Raw genomic sequence first — 16,113 nt, 5'->3', positions numbered from 1 at the left:
AGGGCGGATTGTGCCAGCCCAGCGTGTTTGGTCTCCGGTGCGCCGGCTCTGTGTACCATGTCTCCGGGGCGCTGGGAGGATGCTGTTCGTCCTATGCCTGCGCTCCGCCCGTGCCGGGCGAATGTGGGCATTGAGCCTAATGGAGAGGTGCGAGTGGTAAGCACCAGATCTCCAGTGCTCCCCCTAAGCCCGGTTCGACCTGTGCCAGCACTCTGGAGGGGCCGGGCTAAAGTGGGCATTCAACCTGGAGGAGTGGTGCCAAGGCTGCGCACCAGAGCTCCAGTGCTCCCCCACAGCCCGGTTTATCCGGTGCCTCCTCTACGCACCAGGCCTCCTGTACGTCTCCACAGGAGGGCCCTGTGGCAGCCCCACGCACCAGGCTGTCTCTGCGTCTTCTCCTTCCAGAGTCTCCCTCCTGTCCGGAGCCGCCAGAGCTGCCCGACAGTCCAGAGTCGTCAGAGCCATCTGTCCGGCGCCGCCAGAGTCTCCCGCCTGTCCGGCGCCGCCAGAGTCTCCCGCCTGTCCGGCACTGCCGGAGTCGCCCTCCTATTCGGGGCCCGCTGCAAGGTTCCCCAGTCCGTGGTCGGTGGCGAGGGTCGCCGCTCCAGAGGCGCCTCCTAAGTGGGCCAAGACTAAGGTGGAGTGGGGTCCATGTCCCGCACCAGAACCGCCACCGCGGATAGATGCCCACCCAGACCCTCCCCTATGGGTTTAGGATTTGGGGGGGGGTTGAGAACCATACTTAGTTAGCCTTTTCCCACCTGGTGTTTGTGGGTAGTTGTTTCCTGTTTTGTGTTTTCACCTTTCAGGACTGTTTCGATTTTCATTTCTTACATTCACTTTGTTATTTTGTATTTTCGTGTTCTGTGTTAAATAATTATGATGGACACTTACCACGCTGCGTTTTGGTCCGATCCTTCCTACTTTTCATCCGATGAAGACGAAGATCGTTACAGTATGGACATCTTTATAGCTTAGTTTCTCATTTAGGTTAGGGCATAGGTACACAGGAGGCTATAAAACATGTGACTGTATATATTCTTTAAGAACAGTGTAGAAAAAAGGATTGCACAGATATACTTTACAGTAGGCATATACTTTACACTAGTAGACTAGAAAGAGGCGTTGCAGGCAATTCACTGACAACTGGTATAGTATGGAAGGGACCCTGCTTAAAACAACTGTCTTTACAAAACAGCCTTAAAGATTCTGGGTGAGACTCCACGTCGTTGCATCCAGCCTGCGAGGAGTCAGGTTCATGTACTGTAACCGGCACATGGAAACAGACAGCAACAAAAAGACAGCGTGATCCTGGCAGAACAAAGATGGCTGCTTGTCTGCCTTTCCTTGGAGGAGCTATCGTCTGTGTCAGGGAGAGCCTTTTAATGTTTTCGGAGATGCCACTCATCTCCTCGGCAACAGCCAGGTACACACACACTTTAAAAAGGTTTACATAAAATAGGTGTCAGAATCAAATGGCACTTTAAGAGGAGAACGTGAGGAAGGGGGGAAACCTAGGTAACCTGATGGTTGGTTGCTGGAGGTATGAAACAAAATATCATGCAGCGGGCGCGTTTAGTCATCTTTTGTTGTGTTGCGGGTAGGAAACTTGTCAAGATCAGCATTTAATAGCTCTTCAGTGTCTCTTTTATGTGTGTTCACCTGGAGAGCGAGCCTAGAGGTTGGCTGGCACGTTGTGTTAGCTCTGTAGTTCAAATGTAATATTAGCGTGGGAGTGTTCGAGGGGGTGTCGGGGGCGTGTGTGTGGGCCTGTGCGTGCATGTTGATGCATGTAAATGTATGTGCTTCTAAATAGTTTTCAGGCACGTGTATTTTCAAGGTTTGGCAGGAATGAGAATAACTAACTTCACACACAGATTTGTTCTTTTAGAATAGTGTTACAGTGATATGTATACATTTGCGGGCATGGTACAGTACTCTACAGTGCAATCAATGCAGAAATATTTGATTCATTCACATCACATACCTTTTAATACTCCATTCTGTTTAGTATTATTATATAATGCTTCCTGCTCTGTTCCCTAGTTCTGTATTGATTTGCTCTCCCATCTGTGATCTCACACACACACACACACACACACACACACACACACACACACACACACACACACACACACACATCTGAGAAGAGTTAGTTACCTTTGATTATCATCTCCAATTAAACATCCTTCAACCCGTCAGCCCATATATATTCATACCCACCATCCAAACCACCAGCATGCCCCGACCGCCAACCCCTCAGAGCAGGGTCTCCCTAAATCGATGCACCTCGCCGTCTACACAGACAATTTATCTGCCTCCTCACTTAACTCTTCCCCTCTCCCCCTCCGACGCCATGTCCCCCTCTTCCCCCTTACCCAGCAGGCAGTAGCGTCAGAGAGAAATGGCAAGCGGAGAGAGAGAGGGAGAGAGAGAGAGAGAGAGAGAGACGTTAACCTGACCGCGAGTGTCTCTAACCGTTGCTTAATTAAACCCACAAGGCAGTAAGAAGCCCCCGGATAGGCCCCCTTAGCGCTACTCTGCCAGACGTCTGGCTGGGTGTGACAAGACCTTTAAAACTGAGGGCATTACATTAGTTATGCATATGCTGCTGTCTGGTCTGGTGTGGGTCTGCAATGTGTGTTTGTGTTATTCTCCGCCATGCTAGACAGTCAGGGAGGATGGAGGCCCCGGCCTAGCTAGCATGAAGGGTCTGGGTCAACGAAGCTGTGATAGGACACATGGACAATTAGGCACACCATACTGTGTGCTTGAAGGTATATTAGCAGGCTCTTAGAACTCTCAGTGTATAACTTCAGTATATTGTGTGTATATTTGTCTTAGTGGTCAGTGAGGATACAAAATGGACAACATAATATGATACTCCATAGGAATAACTATCCCAAAGTGTATAACAGCCACTTCTCATAAACTAGGAACCTTTGCTTTGTTTTTGTCTAGAAAACCCTGCTATACTGCTATACTGTATTAGTGTGGCCTCTCTGTCCCTGAATCCCTGCATCTGTCAATCTCCCCAGCTCTCCCTCTTTCTTTCTGCCTTCCTGTGCTATTGGACCCATCACATTGGTTATTCCCCTCTCAAAACAAAAATCAATATGCCTGTAAAGTGACCCATAAATTATGTGGTGGCTCCAGAAATGTTTGTTCAGAGCTGTCTTTGTGAAGGCGTCCGGCCTCTCTTCCCTCGCTCACCTCTCTGTTTGTACTGCTCTGAGTCTGACTGGGCCCGGCTCATTAGGGGATATTCTGGTGACGATGACGGATAACCTGTCTCGCTCTCTCTCTCGCTCTCTCTCTCGCTCTCTCTCTCTCTCTCTCTCTCTCTCTCTCTCTCTCCCTCCTTCTCTTTTTATTGCTTGTTGTCTCTCACTCTCTCTCTCACTCTTTCTGCATCTCTCTCGCTGTCAATCTCTCTCCCTCACACCATCTCACTCTCTCTCTCTCTCTCTCACACTCTTTCTCTATTTCCCTCTTTCTTATTAATGCATAATAGCAGAGCTTGCCATTTGAATATTTCATATGCAGGCCGTAATCTGTTTGTAATCGCCTTGCTAACTGGCCAGCAGGAGAAGAAGAGGAAGACAAAAAAAGGGATCATTTGAGGAACAAAAATGGTCGGAGGAATATCGAGAGGCCTTCTGCAGCTAATTCACAACCTCTCCCCTCCCAACAGGAGAGAGAGAAAAAACACAGGCTGCTTGTCTGTCGATGAGACGGAAACTTAATAAAGATTTTTTTGTATTTTTTTGTATTTGGTAATGAAGGATCTTCAGGGATAGTGGGCTAGCCCACTTGGTGCTTTTGAAGTAGCTGTAATTTATGACACACGCTATACATCAAGTGCATAAGATAGCATTATGAGCATTGAAATGAAAAGGGTATTTGCAGCATTAGTTCCCTCTTCCTGCGAGGGACGTGATTAAATGATTAATGAAATGCCCCTTTGCATGCGCATTCTGAAACAGCAATTAGACACGGGCTGGAGAAACCCACCAGTCCAGCCTCTCCCCCTCCTTTTAATGCTATCTCATTCCTGATTCATAATGGAACATATCTGAGCATTAGACCTGAAATGGTTACAAAAGCATAAAACAGGAATGAAATTGGAATGGTTTTAAATGTGCCCGGCCATAATTGAAAGGTACTGGGCTATTGTGATTTCAAATGTCCCATTCCATGCTTTGATTGGCATACTAAGGCAGGCTGGCGACTACGTTTGTATTGTTTAGCATTTTGCTGTTAAACAGTAAATAGGAAAAGACTATAAATATAATATATGGTGAAACGTGTGTGTGTGTGCATGTATGTGTGTGTGTGGTGTGCGTGTGTGTGTCAGAGAGAGCGATTTAAGCTCCCACTAATGCACTGGAGGCAGTGCTGTAAATGATCATTGAAGGGTCTGCAAGCTAACCTATAATTACAGGAAAGAATGTGGCAGCTCTGGCATTTCATAACCATGTCTTCTCAAAGCCCGCTTTGTGAGTTTGTCACCAATGATAATTCAGATAGAGGCTCATTACCGAACATCACAACACTTTAAAAAACCTTTTTCGCCTTTGTAGCGTGGTGCAGGGAATAAAGGTCTATTTTAATGGCGAGGTTCTTTTGTGTCCTGCAGACAAAATCCAATCAAGACGAACCGTCATCAACTGTTATGGCTGTCTGCTTTAAAAAAAAAATCTAATGAAGGGAGATACAGTCTGCCGCTGAATAAATGCTGAATAAATGCCCACTTTGGAAGGGGAGCATTTTTTAAATGTTCTCAACGTTAAATTGCCTTTATTGTTTTCTGTAAATGAATTGGATACAAATCCATTGTGCCAGACCAGCATCTTTTATCCTCCATAGAGTAGTGCTCTGGGTAGTCACTGAATCCCATCCACACTACAGAGGGCCTATTGTCATATTGGAGATGCTTTCACTGTTTTATATCAGAATGATGTTGACAACAACAACAACAACATAATAATAAGAATAAGAATAAGAATTTATGATAATACATCATTTAATAAATAATCATAATAAATAATCACATTTTTGCATTTTAATCATTTAAATTATAATGCCTGATTTTATGAATTTGTATGCATATAACATCATTAACGACTTCCCTCCCTCTCTCTCTCTCTCTCTCTCTCTCTCTCTCTCTCTCTCTCTCTCTCCCTCCCTCCCTGTCTCTCTCTCTCTCTCCCTGTCTCCAGGCACCTTAACAATGAGCACGCTCTAGACGACAGGAGCACGGCCCAGTGTCGAGTCCAGATGCAGGTGGTACAGCAGCTAGAGATACAGGCACGGCTCTTTTAGCATTATTACGTTGCCATTGATTTCTAATTCATTTCTACGTGCCTGTTTGTGTGGCCGGCTAGGACAAAATGCAGCACACTAAGAGGTGGACACAAGCACACCTACCAGAAGCTTATATAGCGAGACCTAAACAAAGGAATCCTTGGGCTCGCACCAAACCCATTGTGACTCTTTTAATTGAATTAAGGATGTGCTTATTTTCTCTCCTTTCCAATTAATAACGGAGTGCATCTCTCCCCTTTCCCTGCATGTTAATTAAATGCACTTTGCACCTGACGAAATCTCCTGAAGAAGGGAACTATTTTTAGTAGGTGGAGCGTGACCTTATTAGCGTGTCACTCTGTCGAGATAATGAGTCCGGTGATTGAACGACATTATTACTCAGCATCCACGGCATTCCCACATTGCACTGGATTTACACCACGGCTGTCTATTTTCTGTACTGGATTTACACTGTGGTACTGACAGTCAGGCCTGCTTTAGGCCCGGGGTAGCATGGACAAACAGACATGCTCTTCGAGTTCTAAGTTCCCACACACTCTCGCCCTCTCCCTCTCTCTCTCTCTCTCTCACACACTAAGCTGGCTTGATGCTGATCTGAATGCTGCCCAAGCGTTCCACTATAAAGTTGTTTTCCATTCCGACAAAAACATCTAGTTTTTATGTTGTTGGGGTTTTGGAGGGTCTTAGAACAACAACAAAAAACAAGAATTCTTATTTATATGTAAAAGAAAACTAAAAAGTATTTTTTTTTGTCTTTTTTTTTTTGTTGCTGACACCCAAAGCCGCCGAACCTCGTGTTTACAGTGTGACCAATTACCAGTCGGCGTGTGCTCTTTTATGTCCTTCCTCGCCTCCTTTTTTCCCTTCACTCCATCCCTGAGAGCCGTCACTGGTAATGAGGACCAGTTCAGTCTAGTCCAGTGTTGCTGGATGCTGCTGCCGCTGTCTTCGTGTTGTAGCTAGCGCAGGAGGAGTGGAGTTCAGTCTGTTCACACTGCCTGGTCCCTGTCACTCCCAGTGAGTTAGATTGATGAGAGCAGATTGCAGGGCCACTAACTGGACCTCCAAGGGAACAGGGGGGAGCATGGAGGCGGGCCTGGCTGGCACTCTGTTTGAAGGACCCCTTCACCTCTTGGCAGCTGTTGGCTAGGGTCCATCTCTCTAACCGTGTCCACAGGACTTTGAGGAGGCACTCAAGACCCTCTAATTTAGAGCCTGAGTAGCTTTTTGCTGTCAAAGCATCCGTGACCTAAATTCTGCTATTGACAAAAAGATGAAGCGCTATTTGTTTTCCCTGACCTCTTCGCACTAACTTCCCCTTGCCCGACACCACCACCACCAGCAGCAGAAATGTTTTGTCTCTCTCTTCTCTTCTCCTCTTCCTCTCCTCCGCTGGTTTGGTTTAAGTCTGTGTCTTCAAGGCAGACTTAGCTAGGAGCCCCAGACTGGGCATATGCAGGATTCATTACAAGAGAGACAAGCTCGATAACAAGATGTATTACTGTTGCAGTCTGGGGAAAATCGCTCATTTCTAAAACTGTTTTATTTTCTCTCCCTCTCTCCGCTAACAGCTTTCTAAAGAACGTGAGCGTCTTCAGGCGATGATGGCCCACTTGCACATGCGGCCCTCGGAGCCCAAGCCATCTCCAAAACCTGTGAGTGCATATTGCTCTATATACAGTAAACAGGGTTTGGCTGAATGAGCCCCAGCAGATGAAATGAAACAGTTTAACCGTCAGCAGTTCAAATGGATGGAGGGATAGAGGGATGATAGTGGGATGGAAAGGCAATACCAGGTTACACATCTCCCATCAGATACATCTCAGTCTATGACAGAGAGGACAATAGAGCCGGGCGTGTATTAAATCACAGGCTTGAGTCCTTTGCCAAAACGCTGGGCCATTTCATTGTGATAGATATAATGGTCAAAACAACCTGTTAGCACCACAGTCCAAAGCAGCACTTAAAGTCGAGTGAGAGAAATGAGAAGATGTTTCATTTGGACAACAAACATCTCAACTGATAGCTGTACTGGTAAAGATGATGAGCAATGAAATAGCCCAGTAATAAGTATGCAATAAAATGGGCTTATAATGGATATAAAATCCTACAAATATGGGCAAAAATAGCCTAAAATCTATTTGACACTATTTCACTTTAATATATATTTGCTTTGAATATGGATACACTCACAATGCATATATATTTAAATTATACACACAATTTTAAATATTGCATTTGCAAAAACAAATGCATAATTTGTGTTAGTATTGTTGACCTAATTTTTAAAGCAGTTAAAAAAAATTGACAGTAGAAACATTGTTAGTATGTTGCTGCTGCTTAGCAAGTTCCTAATTTCAATGGGATAATATTCCTGCTCATCACCTCTCATCATATAAAGTAGAATCACAAGATAGAATAATTATCCTGCAAACCCGTCAGGAATCGTCTGCTTTCCTCCAATTTATTATTCAATCACTTTTTTCCCCCATTTTTTTTATCTCCAAAACTCCAGCAGCTTGGTTACATCTAGTCTAATAAAGAATGTTCAGGACTGTAATCCAAGACTGCATATGAATGAATAATGTTAATGAAGTACTGCATTACATAAACCGCACATGAAAGAACTGCTAATTGCATTTGATGATGCGTAATTCATACAGAGATCCTTAAATGAACAAACTCTCTCCAGCTTCAGTTTTAAGGCTCCCCCCCTTTGGAGAACTAGAGAGGAGCGTAGTTATACTGTAGATTTTGGCATGTGAAAATGACTACATGTGTATAATACGTGTTATATGTGAAAAAAGGCATAGTTCCACCGCAATAGGAGATGGGTAATAGATATCATCATAGCATGGGTTTACAGCCCGAACATGGCTGGGGTTGAAACAGCCCACATATTTGATAAATATTAATAGTGTGAATGTATTGCCGGCTGCTGAAATGAGTCTTGTTGGTTCATCACTGCAACCCTTAACAGCTATCAGTAGCCCAACACAAGGTGTTCCTCGCGCTGGGCGCACTGTCTATTATATGACCCCATTTACTCTCTGAATGGCACTTCATTAAATGTTACCTTTTGGCCATGCCATGGATGGATGAAAATCAAAGTTACCAAGGCTGCAGGTCCCTGAATAATGAGTTTTTTTTCTCTCTCTCTCTCTCTCCCAGACCCAACCTTGAATATATATATTCAGATGAGCAGAGAGGTGGCAAAGTGCTCATCCCTGCCTCTCATTCACTCTTCCTCTCAGTTAGGGCTTTAATAAATTCCATTTTGCAAATACTAGGATTGTATGCCTGCAAACATGTTACGCTTGTTGCCGTACCTGGTGGGGGGAGCAGAGGGGGGGGGGGGGGGGAGGGAATCTTAACACTATAAATATACATGTGATTACACACACACACACACTTGATAGGATTTATTATGGAGTGCATTTTTGCTATGTTTGACAGCGTATCCAAACCCTTTGTGGGTCTCTGTGTTGAACATGTAACACATAATGACTGTTCACAGTGTTGCTGGGGCGGTGTGGTGTGTGTGTGCGTGTGTGTGTGTATGTGTGTGTGTGTGTCTGATGCTGTGAATGAATGGGGGATTAAGTAGGAACACACTTTAAAGACCTGGTTGGTTTGGTGCCTTGACCTGTTGTGAATTATATGGAGATTTCTGTATTATACACATCCAACACACTCTTTTGTAAGCTGTTGTAGGGGGGAAAAAATGGCAATATACATTTTCCTTTTCAATTGTCATGCTAGTTTACTGGCTGTACTGTGTTCCACAGTGACAGTTGCTGTAGTCTAGTCTACTTTCCTCCCAAAAGTAGTAAAGTTGGTTATGACTTGTCAATCATCATTATTATTCCGTAATTCAATTACATAATTAGCACGTGAACATTTGAATTCATTAGCAATTGATATTTTTCACCTTTAAAAAAATCAGCATGTTTTTGAAACTTACACTCGTCAGTCTTAGATTCATTCCTCCTTCCACTATGCGGTAGAGTAAACTTGTACTAAGGCCACAGCTAGCCTATGCAGTAACTCTGCAGTCCTATGGAAAGTTCTTCTCTCTTAAGACTAGTTTGAGTTGATCTAATACATAACAATAAATGTCACTTAGCAGAGGCTTCTATCCAAAGTGACTTGCAGCCATATATTTTTTTTATGGGTGGTCCCGGGAATCAAACCTACCATCCTGCCGTTGTAAGCACCATGCTCTACCAACTGAGATACAGAAGTACTGATGTCAGTACAGGCCATACTGTTAACTAGCTGCCAGTCATCTCAGCCCAGACAGTCCCTCCCAGTATCAGCTCATTAGCTTTAAGTGGTGCTATAATGATCAGCTGAAAACCATAGATGCACCATAGTCTTTCCAATCTGATCTCATTGCATTTATCAACACACACTGTCGCAAATTATTGTTGAGGCCTCTCTCTCTCTCTCTCTCTCTCTCTCTCTCTCTCTTACAACCCTGCTCCCCTTTCAAAGTGATCTCCATACACGTTAATTCACAACGCTCACAAGCATTCCACTCGCCCCATTCGCAATTAAGCCAATTTGGTTTGAATATGTAATGATGTCATTTCCATTCCACCTAAATTAGCACAGAGACGCAAAGGTCAGGGTGGAAATTTCCACTCGGCTGGTTGGAACCCCTACAATCACATCACATGAGCCCAAGTAAAAAAAAGGAAATACAAAAAGAGGGAGAAAAGCTATGTGGATTAGTGATGGGTTTCAGTTAGCGTTAGCGGCGAGGTAAAGTGACACTCTCTGGTCGGCTTTCAAAGAGGAAAGAAGCCGCGGCCACCAGGCGCATCGCTTTTGTTTTGTATCCAGGAAAGGTCAGGGTTGCCTGTGCTGTGGCCCGGCCAGCTGTAGCCATCTGTAGCCAGGTGGTGGAGGTGGCTGTCTCTGGCTCTCTCCCTACCACAGTTTAGTACACACTACATAGTGAGTTGTCTCTATGTGGGCTAGAGATGGTGGTTGGTATAACTCGGAGGACTGATCATGAGATCATCTTTTAATAGCGTGTTCGAATAAGAATTCTTATGATACAATTGTATCCTTTAATTTGTGGAGATTGGCTGCTTCCTCTAACACAGCTTATTAGTGGAACCACAGCTGTAGAACTGTAGAGCGAATCCACTCTCATTTGTCAGAGAGCCCCTTCTGATGTAAAACCGTCTTTCTTTCTCCCTCCCGCTCTCCTGCCTCTACTTCCTTCTTCTCGCCCTCAATCATGTTTCTCTCTTGTCTTTCTCTCCCTCGCTCTATTTCCCATGCTCTCTTTCTCCTTTCTCTCTCTCCCTCTTTCACTCCACCCTGTCTCACCTTCCTTCACTCCCTCTCCTTCCTTTCCTCGCTCCCTCACCCCTTTCCTCCTTACTCAGCTGAACTTGGTATCGAGCGTCACCATGTCGAAGAACTTGCTGTCGGTGTCCCCTCCGAACGTACCTCAGACCCCCACCACGCCCAGCGCCCCCGTGACACCCATGTCCCAGGTGCCCCAGGTGCCCTCCCTGCTCAGCGCCGCCAACGTCCCCAGCATGGGCGCCATGCGCAGACGTCACTCCGACAAGTACTCCATGCAACTGTCTTCAGGTAAGAACCTCTACACTAAGCCCAGTCACCTAGAGTTATGATCATTAATAAAGTTGGGTTCATTGAGTTTAATTGAATACTGTGTTGGACATTCAATGCATTGTCACTATTGGTTGTTGTTGTACAACGGCACAGTGTTTATTCCAATATGGAACGTTATATTTAATAGCAAAAAAAGCCTCTGTATAATCAATCTATATGTTAAATACACCAGAACTTTTTCTGAGCGTAATTATTACATGAATGTTAATTAAGTTCGAACGTAAGATGTTCTATGTATTAAGCTCTTTGCATCTGTCTTTGATGTTTATATTTACTCTCTGGTATTTAGTATCAAATATGCATGAATTATTCATGTTCATACAAAATATCTACATTGATCTAATTTCATATGGATGAATTAGTGTTTAAGATTTCTCATGAGAGAGATTAATAAAAATGATATTTAGTTAGACATGGAAAATGCTGATTTGATATGTGCTGCCTTCCCCTCCCTCTTCTCTTCTCTTTCTCTCCCGCTTTTCATTTGATGAAACCCTGAACTAATTCCAATACCTTGAAGAATAAAATTTACCAATTATTTCAGGTGGTGACACAGTATTTATTTTTCCAGAGATTGCCCCAAACTATGAGTTTTATAAGAATGCCGATGTCAGACCGCCATTTACTTATGCAACCCTCATAAGGCAGGTGAGTGGGAGAAAAAATAAATTAACTTTGCCTGATTAGATGTAAATTAATTGCTGCTTGAATCGCAGGCAGCTCTGAGAGTGTGTGTCATGCCGCCTAGTTAGTAAACCATTATTTGATGTCGTCTCATTTCAGGGTATCATGGAGTCAGGCGACATGCAGTTAACGCTTAATGAAATCTACAGCTGGTTCACGCGCACATTCGCTTACTTCAGACGCAACGCAGCTACTTGGAAGGTACCTACCCTAAACCTACTCTTACAGCCTTAGAGTACACTACTTCCTCATTCAGAGACACCTCTTTGTGCCATACCTGCAGTAAGAAAAGCTTGGAGGAACATTTATTTACTTGACACCAACAGATTAGTATCCCACTCCCCTCTCTTTAACCTGACCTCTTGAATAGAGTGAATTTTTCCAACCTCTTTCTCTCGGATGACAAGTGAAAGAATAATTCTGCCTCTGATATCGTTTTCTAATTTGGTGCAGTGGGGAGGAGTGGGGCCTGGCACGCTAATTACAATACAGCCACTCAATCATCAGCACCTTTTGTTACCATGCACCGTATTACTTCTCCTCCTGTCCCTCCCCTCACTCTATATCTAGCTCGCTCTCTCTCTTCCTCTCTCTCCCTCTCCATCCCTCCTCCCACACACACCCAGCCTCTCTTGCATATCATTGGTTAATTAGTCTGAAAGATGGCTGTTTGCCTAGGGAAGCTTGGGCTGTGGCAGGGGGTTTTGTGTTTAGTGTCTGGCCCGTGTGCTCCTATACACACACCATAGCTCATAGTGGCGGGCTGGTGGCCGCGTGTCCGACTGAGGGGTTATGGCCGTTCAGCCGGAACTAAAGGAGACCCAAAGTGAGAATTAGCCTGTCAGGGAGAGAACACACTTCATTTACCAGGACAAAAGGACTCATTTGTATCTCTGTCCTATACAACTATCATTGCCTGCCTCTCTAACACAGTTAAAAATGTCTTCTTGATGCATCTGTTTTTGGGGGAAGTGTGTGTGTGTTGCTGATAAGTATATTCCCTCCCTCTACCCCAACACTACACGTATCTGTGTTTTATTCTCACCCACCTTAAGCATAATTCGTTAGCCAGTAAGAGCCAGTGGCCATTGTGGATACTCAGGAGGAGGAGAGGATGGGGGGGGGGGATCAGGATACATCCACCTCTCATCAGCATGCAAAGCATATCAGAGAACTAGGTTTAGCAAAGTGAATTAATTTGGATTTGGGATGCAAATGATGTCGGCGTGTGATTACTGATCCACAAGGGTGTGCTGCAAAAGACTCCGGACTCTTCCGGATTGTCACACAGTCCTGTGTGTTTAAAAAAAAATGGTTTAGTCAATTGTTTTATCACTAACTGGTCTCTCTCTCTCTGACACACACACACACACACATTTAATTTTTTTTGGTGGCCCGGTCATGATATAGAGAAGTGGGCACAATGGGCATTAGAAATATCTCAGTCCCTCTCTCTTTCACAATAACCTAGGTGATATATTTACATTTTGAGCTCCCACACTTCTTTTGTAAGGCATTAGAGGGATGATCTGTGACGGGCTTGTCATTTGATTAACTGAGAGAACTTTAAAAAAGAAAAAAAGAAATGAAAGGTGATTTAATATCTGAGCTTGGTCTCATCAGCTCTGAGACTGGAGGATCCAGCCTCCACTCTGCTCCTCACTCCCCAGCAGCTTATTAGATCTAACTGTAAAGCATGCATAATAAAACTGCTCATTTTCTCATTAATATTAAAATGATCATATTCAAAGCCATAGGCATTAAGATCAATCAAATCCTGGGATTTTCAGGTCAGATGCGAAGATCTGCTTCTGGGCTGTTTTTTTTTCTCCTTTTCTTTAGAGAACCTCTTTTCTTAAAGGGAAAACACTGTATACCTCGTTGGGAGAGTAATGCTTGTGACAGCGGACGATATTAAAGCAAAGGTTATTATTTGTAGGCTTTCTGACGCATGTTTTAATATTGATTTATCTGGAATGTCGGGGAAGAATATTGTATTTCTTTTGTTGATTTTCATTTTTGTATATATTTCATGTTTGCATATGCATGCAGCAATGTATACATGTGTTAATGCATACATGTGTTAATGCATACATGTGTTAATGCATACATGTGTTAATGCATGCACATCTCAGGTCATTTTGATAGCAACACTTTGCTTTAAGGGTATGTGACAATATTACAACAAAAAGGTGTCCAGACCTGATCATTCGTTTGACTCCTATCTTAACAGCATGCACAGACTATTTCAATATAGTAGACATCCTCGTCAGCCTACCCCAAAACCACCTCACACCCACAGGTCGTACCTTCTCACACCAACCCCCCTCCTCCTCTTATCCCCCACACCTCGTATTGTCACCGGAGTTAGTGGTTAGCCACCGGATGGGAAGGGCCTCAAATCTGTGATACTGTCATCATCTTGAGATACTGCCATTAAGACCAGAGCAGAGGGTTGAGGGCTGCTGCTGCTGCTGCTGCTGCTACTGACATCACCATTATCACCACAGCATTACCACTTCTGTCACCAAAAGCCATTCGCTATGCTGATTACCTCCTCTCAGCCTACTTACTCTGATTGATATGTACTGTGTGTGACTTGTAAGTGCATTCGTACTCGTACTCGCTTTTACTAATTAAATCAATGGTGCGTGAACGTTAAGAATTTCAACAAAAAAAAATCTATTTCCCTTCGCTTCTTTCCTTCCTTTCTTAGGTGGATAATAAAAAAAGAAATCAAATGGACTCTTTCCATAACCTTTCTCTCCTTGTTTCCATCTGTAGAACGCCGTTCGCCACAACCTCAGTCTGCACAAGTGCTTTGTGCGCGTGGAGAACGTGAAGGGGGCCGTGTGGACGGTGGATGAGATGGAGTACCAGAAACGCAGGTCTCAGAAGATAACAGGGTACGTTAGAGCAGAGTTGTCACTCTAACTCCCCACCTAGTCCTAGGGCCTGTACCGTATTACCACTAATAATCTGCCATTTTTAAACAGCACTGTAGTACAGTACACGGTGTCTGATCCAAGGGCTGCCGTTCATTCTAAAGTGATTTAATGTCACAGCTATTAGGAGAAATAGGTATTTTACAATGATGTTAGATACTTATTTGTTTATGTTGTGGAATATGCCATTTTGTAAAAATAAGAATGTTTATTTCAAACTGTTTTGTGTATTTGTGTTTCCTGGTGTAGAAGCCCGACGCTTGTGAAGAACCTTCCCTCCAGCCTGGGCTATGGAGCTGCTTTAAACGCCAGCTTACAGGTAAACACACAGTATTAACCTGCGATTGCTCTGTCAGATCCTGTGCACTAGACAACACGTGACTGATTCCCCTCCATTGCATTGTGGGTACTATAGCCTACAGCTGTCTATGTGTGTGGTTTCTGTGTGGTTAAATGGAAGTAGTTCTTAAGACCTCAGCCTCCTGCATTGTATGTTCATAGTCAGCAAGGAAGATGCAGGAGAAAGTGGCTAAAGTTGAGTGGAGGGTCTCACTCTCCTCCCTCCTCTCTCCTCCCTCCTCAACTCCCTCCATCTCTTTCCTTCTCTCTCCATCTGTCTGGTTGAGATGAGTGAGAATGGAGGCCACCCTGTGGTTAGAGCAGGCACCAGCTCTTTCTCTCTCTCCAGCTTGAATACAGGCTCAGATTGATAGCAGCCGCAGCAAATGCAAAGGCATTTGCATGAATATTTATCCAAGCTGTCATAAATGATTTGGCTTCATACTGTCGGGCCAGCCAGCAAGGTGCTCATAGCCAAAACGTACCATTTTAATCCCAAATGTAACTTTAATGCGCAGGAGGCAAAAGTATCAGGAGTTCTATCTTATTATGGAGGTAAAGTTGAATAGTCATCGAAAGCCAACATGGTGATATCAGTGAAATCCAAAATATTTCATTATGTGGAGTTATATTGAGTCGAATAAACCATCAGTGAAAACTGTTCAGTGATGGTTGCAAACGATCCAATCATTAGTCGTTTACAGCCTATAGAAAGCATCCAGTAATTGTCTTAAAGGAAAACTCCGCCCCAAAAATCTCTTTTGGTATTTGTTTCATTAGTTCATTGTTGATATTGTCCCAAAAATGTTTTGCATGTCGGCAGTCAAGTTTTCAAGATATACAACTTTCAAAATACAGCTCCCCATAGAGCTCCCCTGTTAGCATGATAGCTTGTTAACAGTCTTTACCAGTATTATCTGTATTTTGAAAGTGATATATCTTGAAATTTGATTGCTGACATGCAAAACATTTTGGGACAATATCAACAATGGACTATTGAAACAAATACGAAAAGATAGTTTTTGTGTGGAATTTTCCTCTAAGTGTGAGGTTTATCTCAATGATGGCCTATGATCTGAATACCCTTTTGTCTCTTAACTTCCATCACTTTCTCTCTCTCTCTCTCTCTCTCTCTCTCTCTCTCTCTCTCGCTCTCTCTCTC

General features: G+C 43.8%; 1 protein-coding gene across 8 annotated transcripts in view; it reads left to right on the top strand.

Annotated features, from left to right (window-relative positions):
- The window catches only part of LOC115133194 (forkhead box protein P2-like), a 116,545-nt gene that overhangs the window by 90,362 nt on the left and 10,070 nt on the right, over positions 1 to 16,113 (top strand). For 4 of the 8 annotated variants that reach the window (XM_065021738.1, XM_065021737.1, XM_065021734.1 and 1 more), the window contains 7 exons: positions 5,223 to 5,310; positions 6,900 to 6,983; positions 10,731 to 10,941; positions 11,555 to 11,631; positions 11,767 to 11,868; positions 14,452 to 14,573; positions 14,862 to 14,931. In XM_065021738.1, the coding sequence (XP_064877810.1) occupies positions 5,223 to 5,310; positions 6,900 to 6,983; positions 10,731 to 10,941; positions 11,555 to 11,631; positions 11,767 to 11,868; positions 14,452 to 14,573; positions 14,862 to 14,931 (754 nt within the window). Of the gene's footprint in view, positions 1 to 5,222; positions 5,311 to 6,899; positions 6,984 to 10,730; positions 10,942 to 11,527; positions 11,632 to 11,766; positions 11,869 to 14,451; positions 14,574 to 14,861; positions 14,932 to 16,113 lie in introns of all 8 variants that reach the window. The other 4 variants (XM_065021736.1, XM_065021735.1, XM_065021732.1 and 1 more) reach the window with 1 other exon arrangement.

This window comes from Oncorhynchus nerka, linkage group LG8, assembly GCF_034236695.1.
Source record: "Oncorhynchus nerka isolate Pitt River linkage group LG8, Oner_Uvic_2.0, whole genome shotgun sequence".
Lineage (NCBI taxonomy): Eukaryota > Metazoa > Chordata > Actinopteri > Salmoniformes > Salmonidae > Oncorhynchus > Oncorhynchus nerka.
This window is presented reverse-complemented; position numbering and strand designations above follow the sequence as displayed.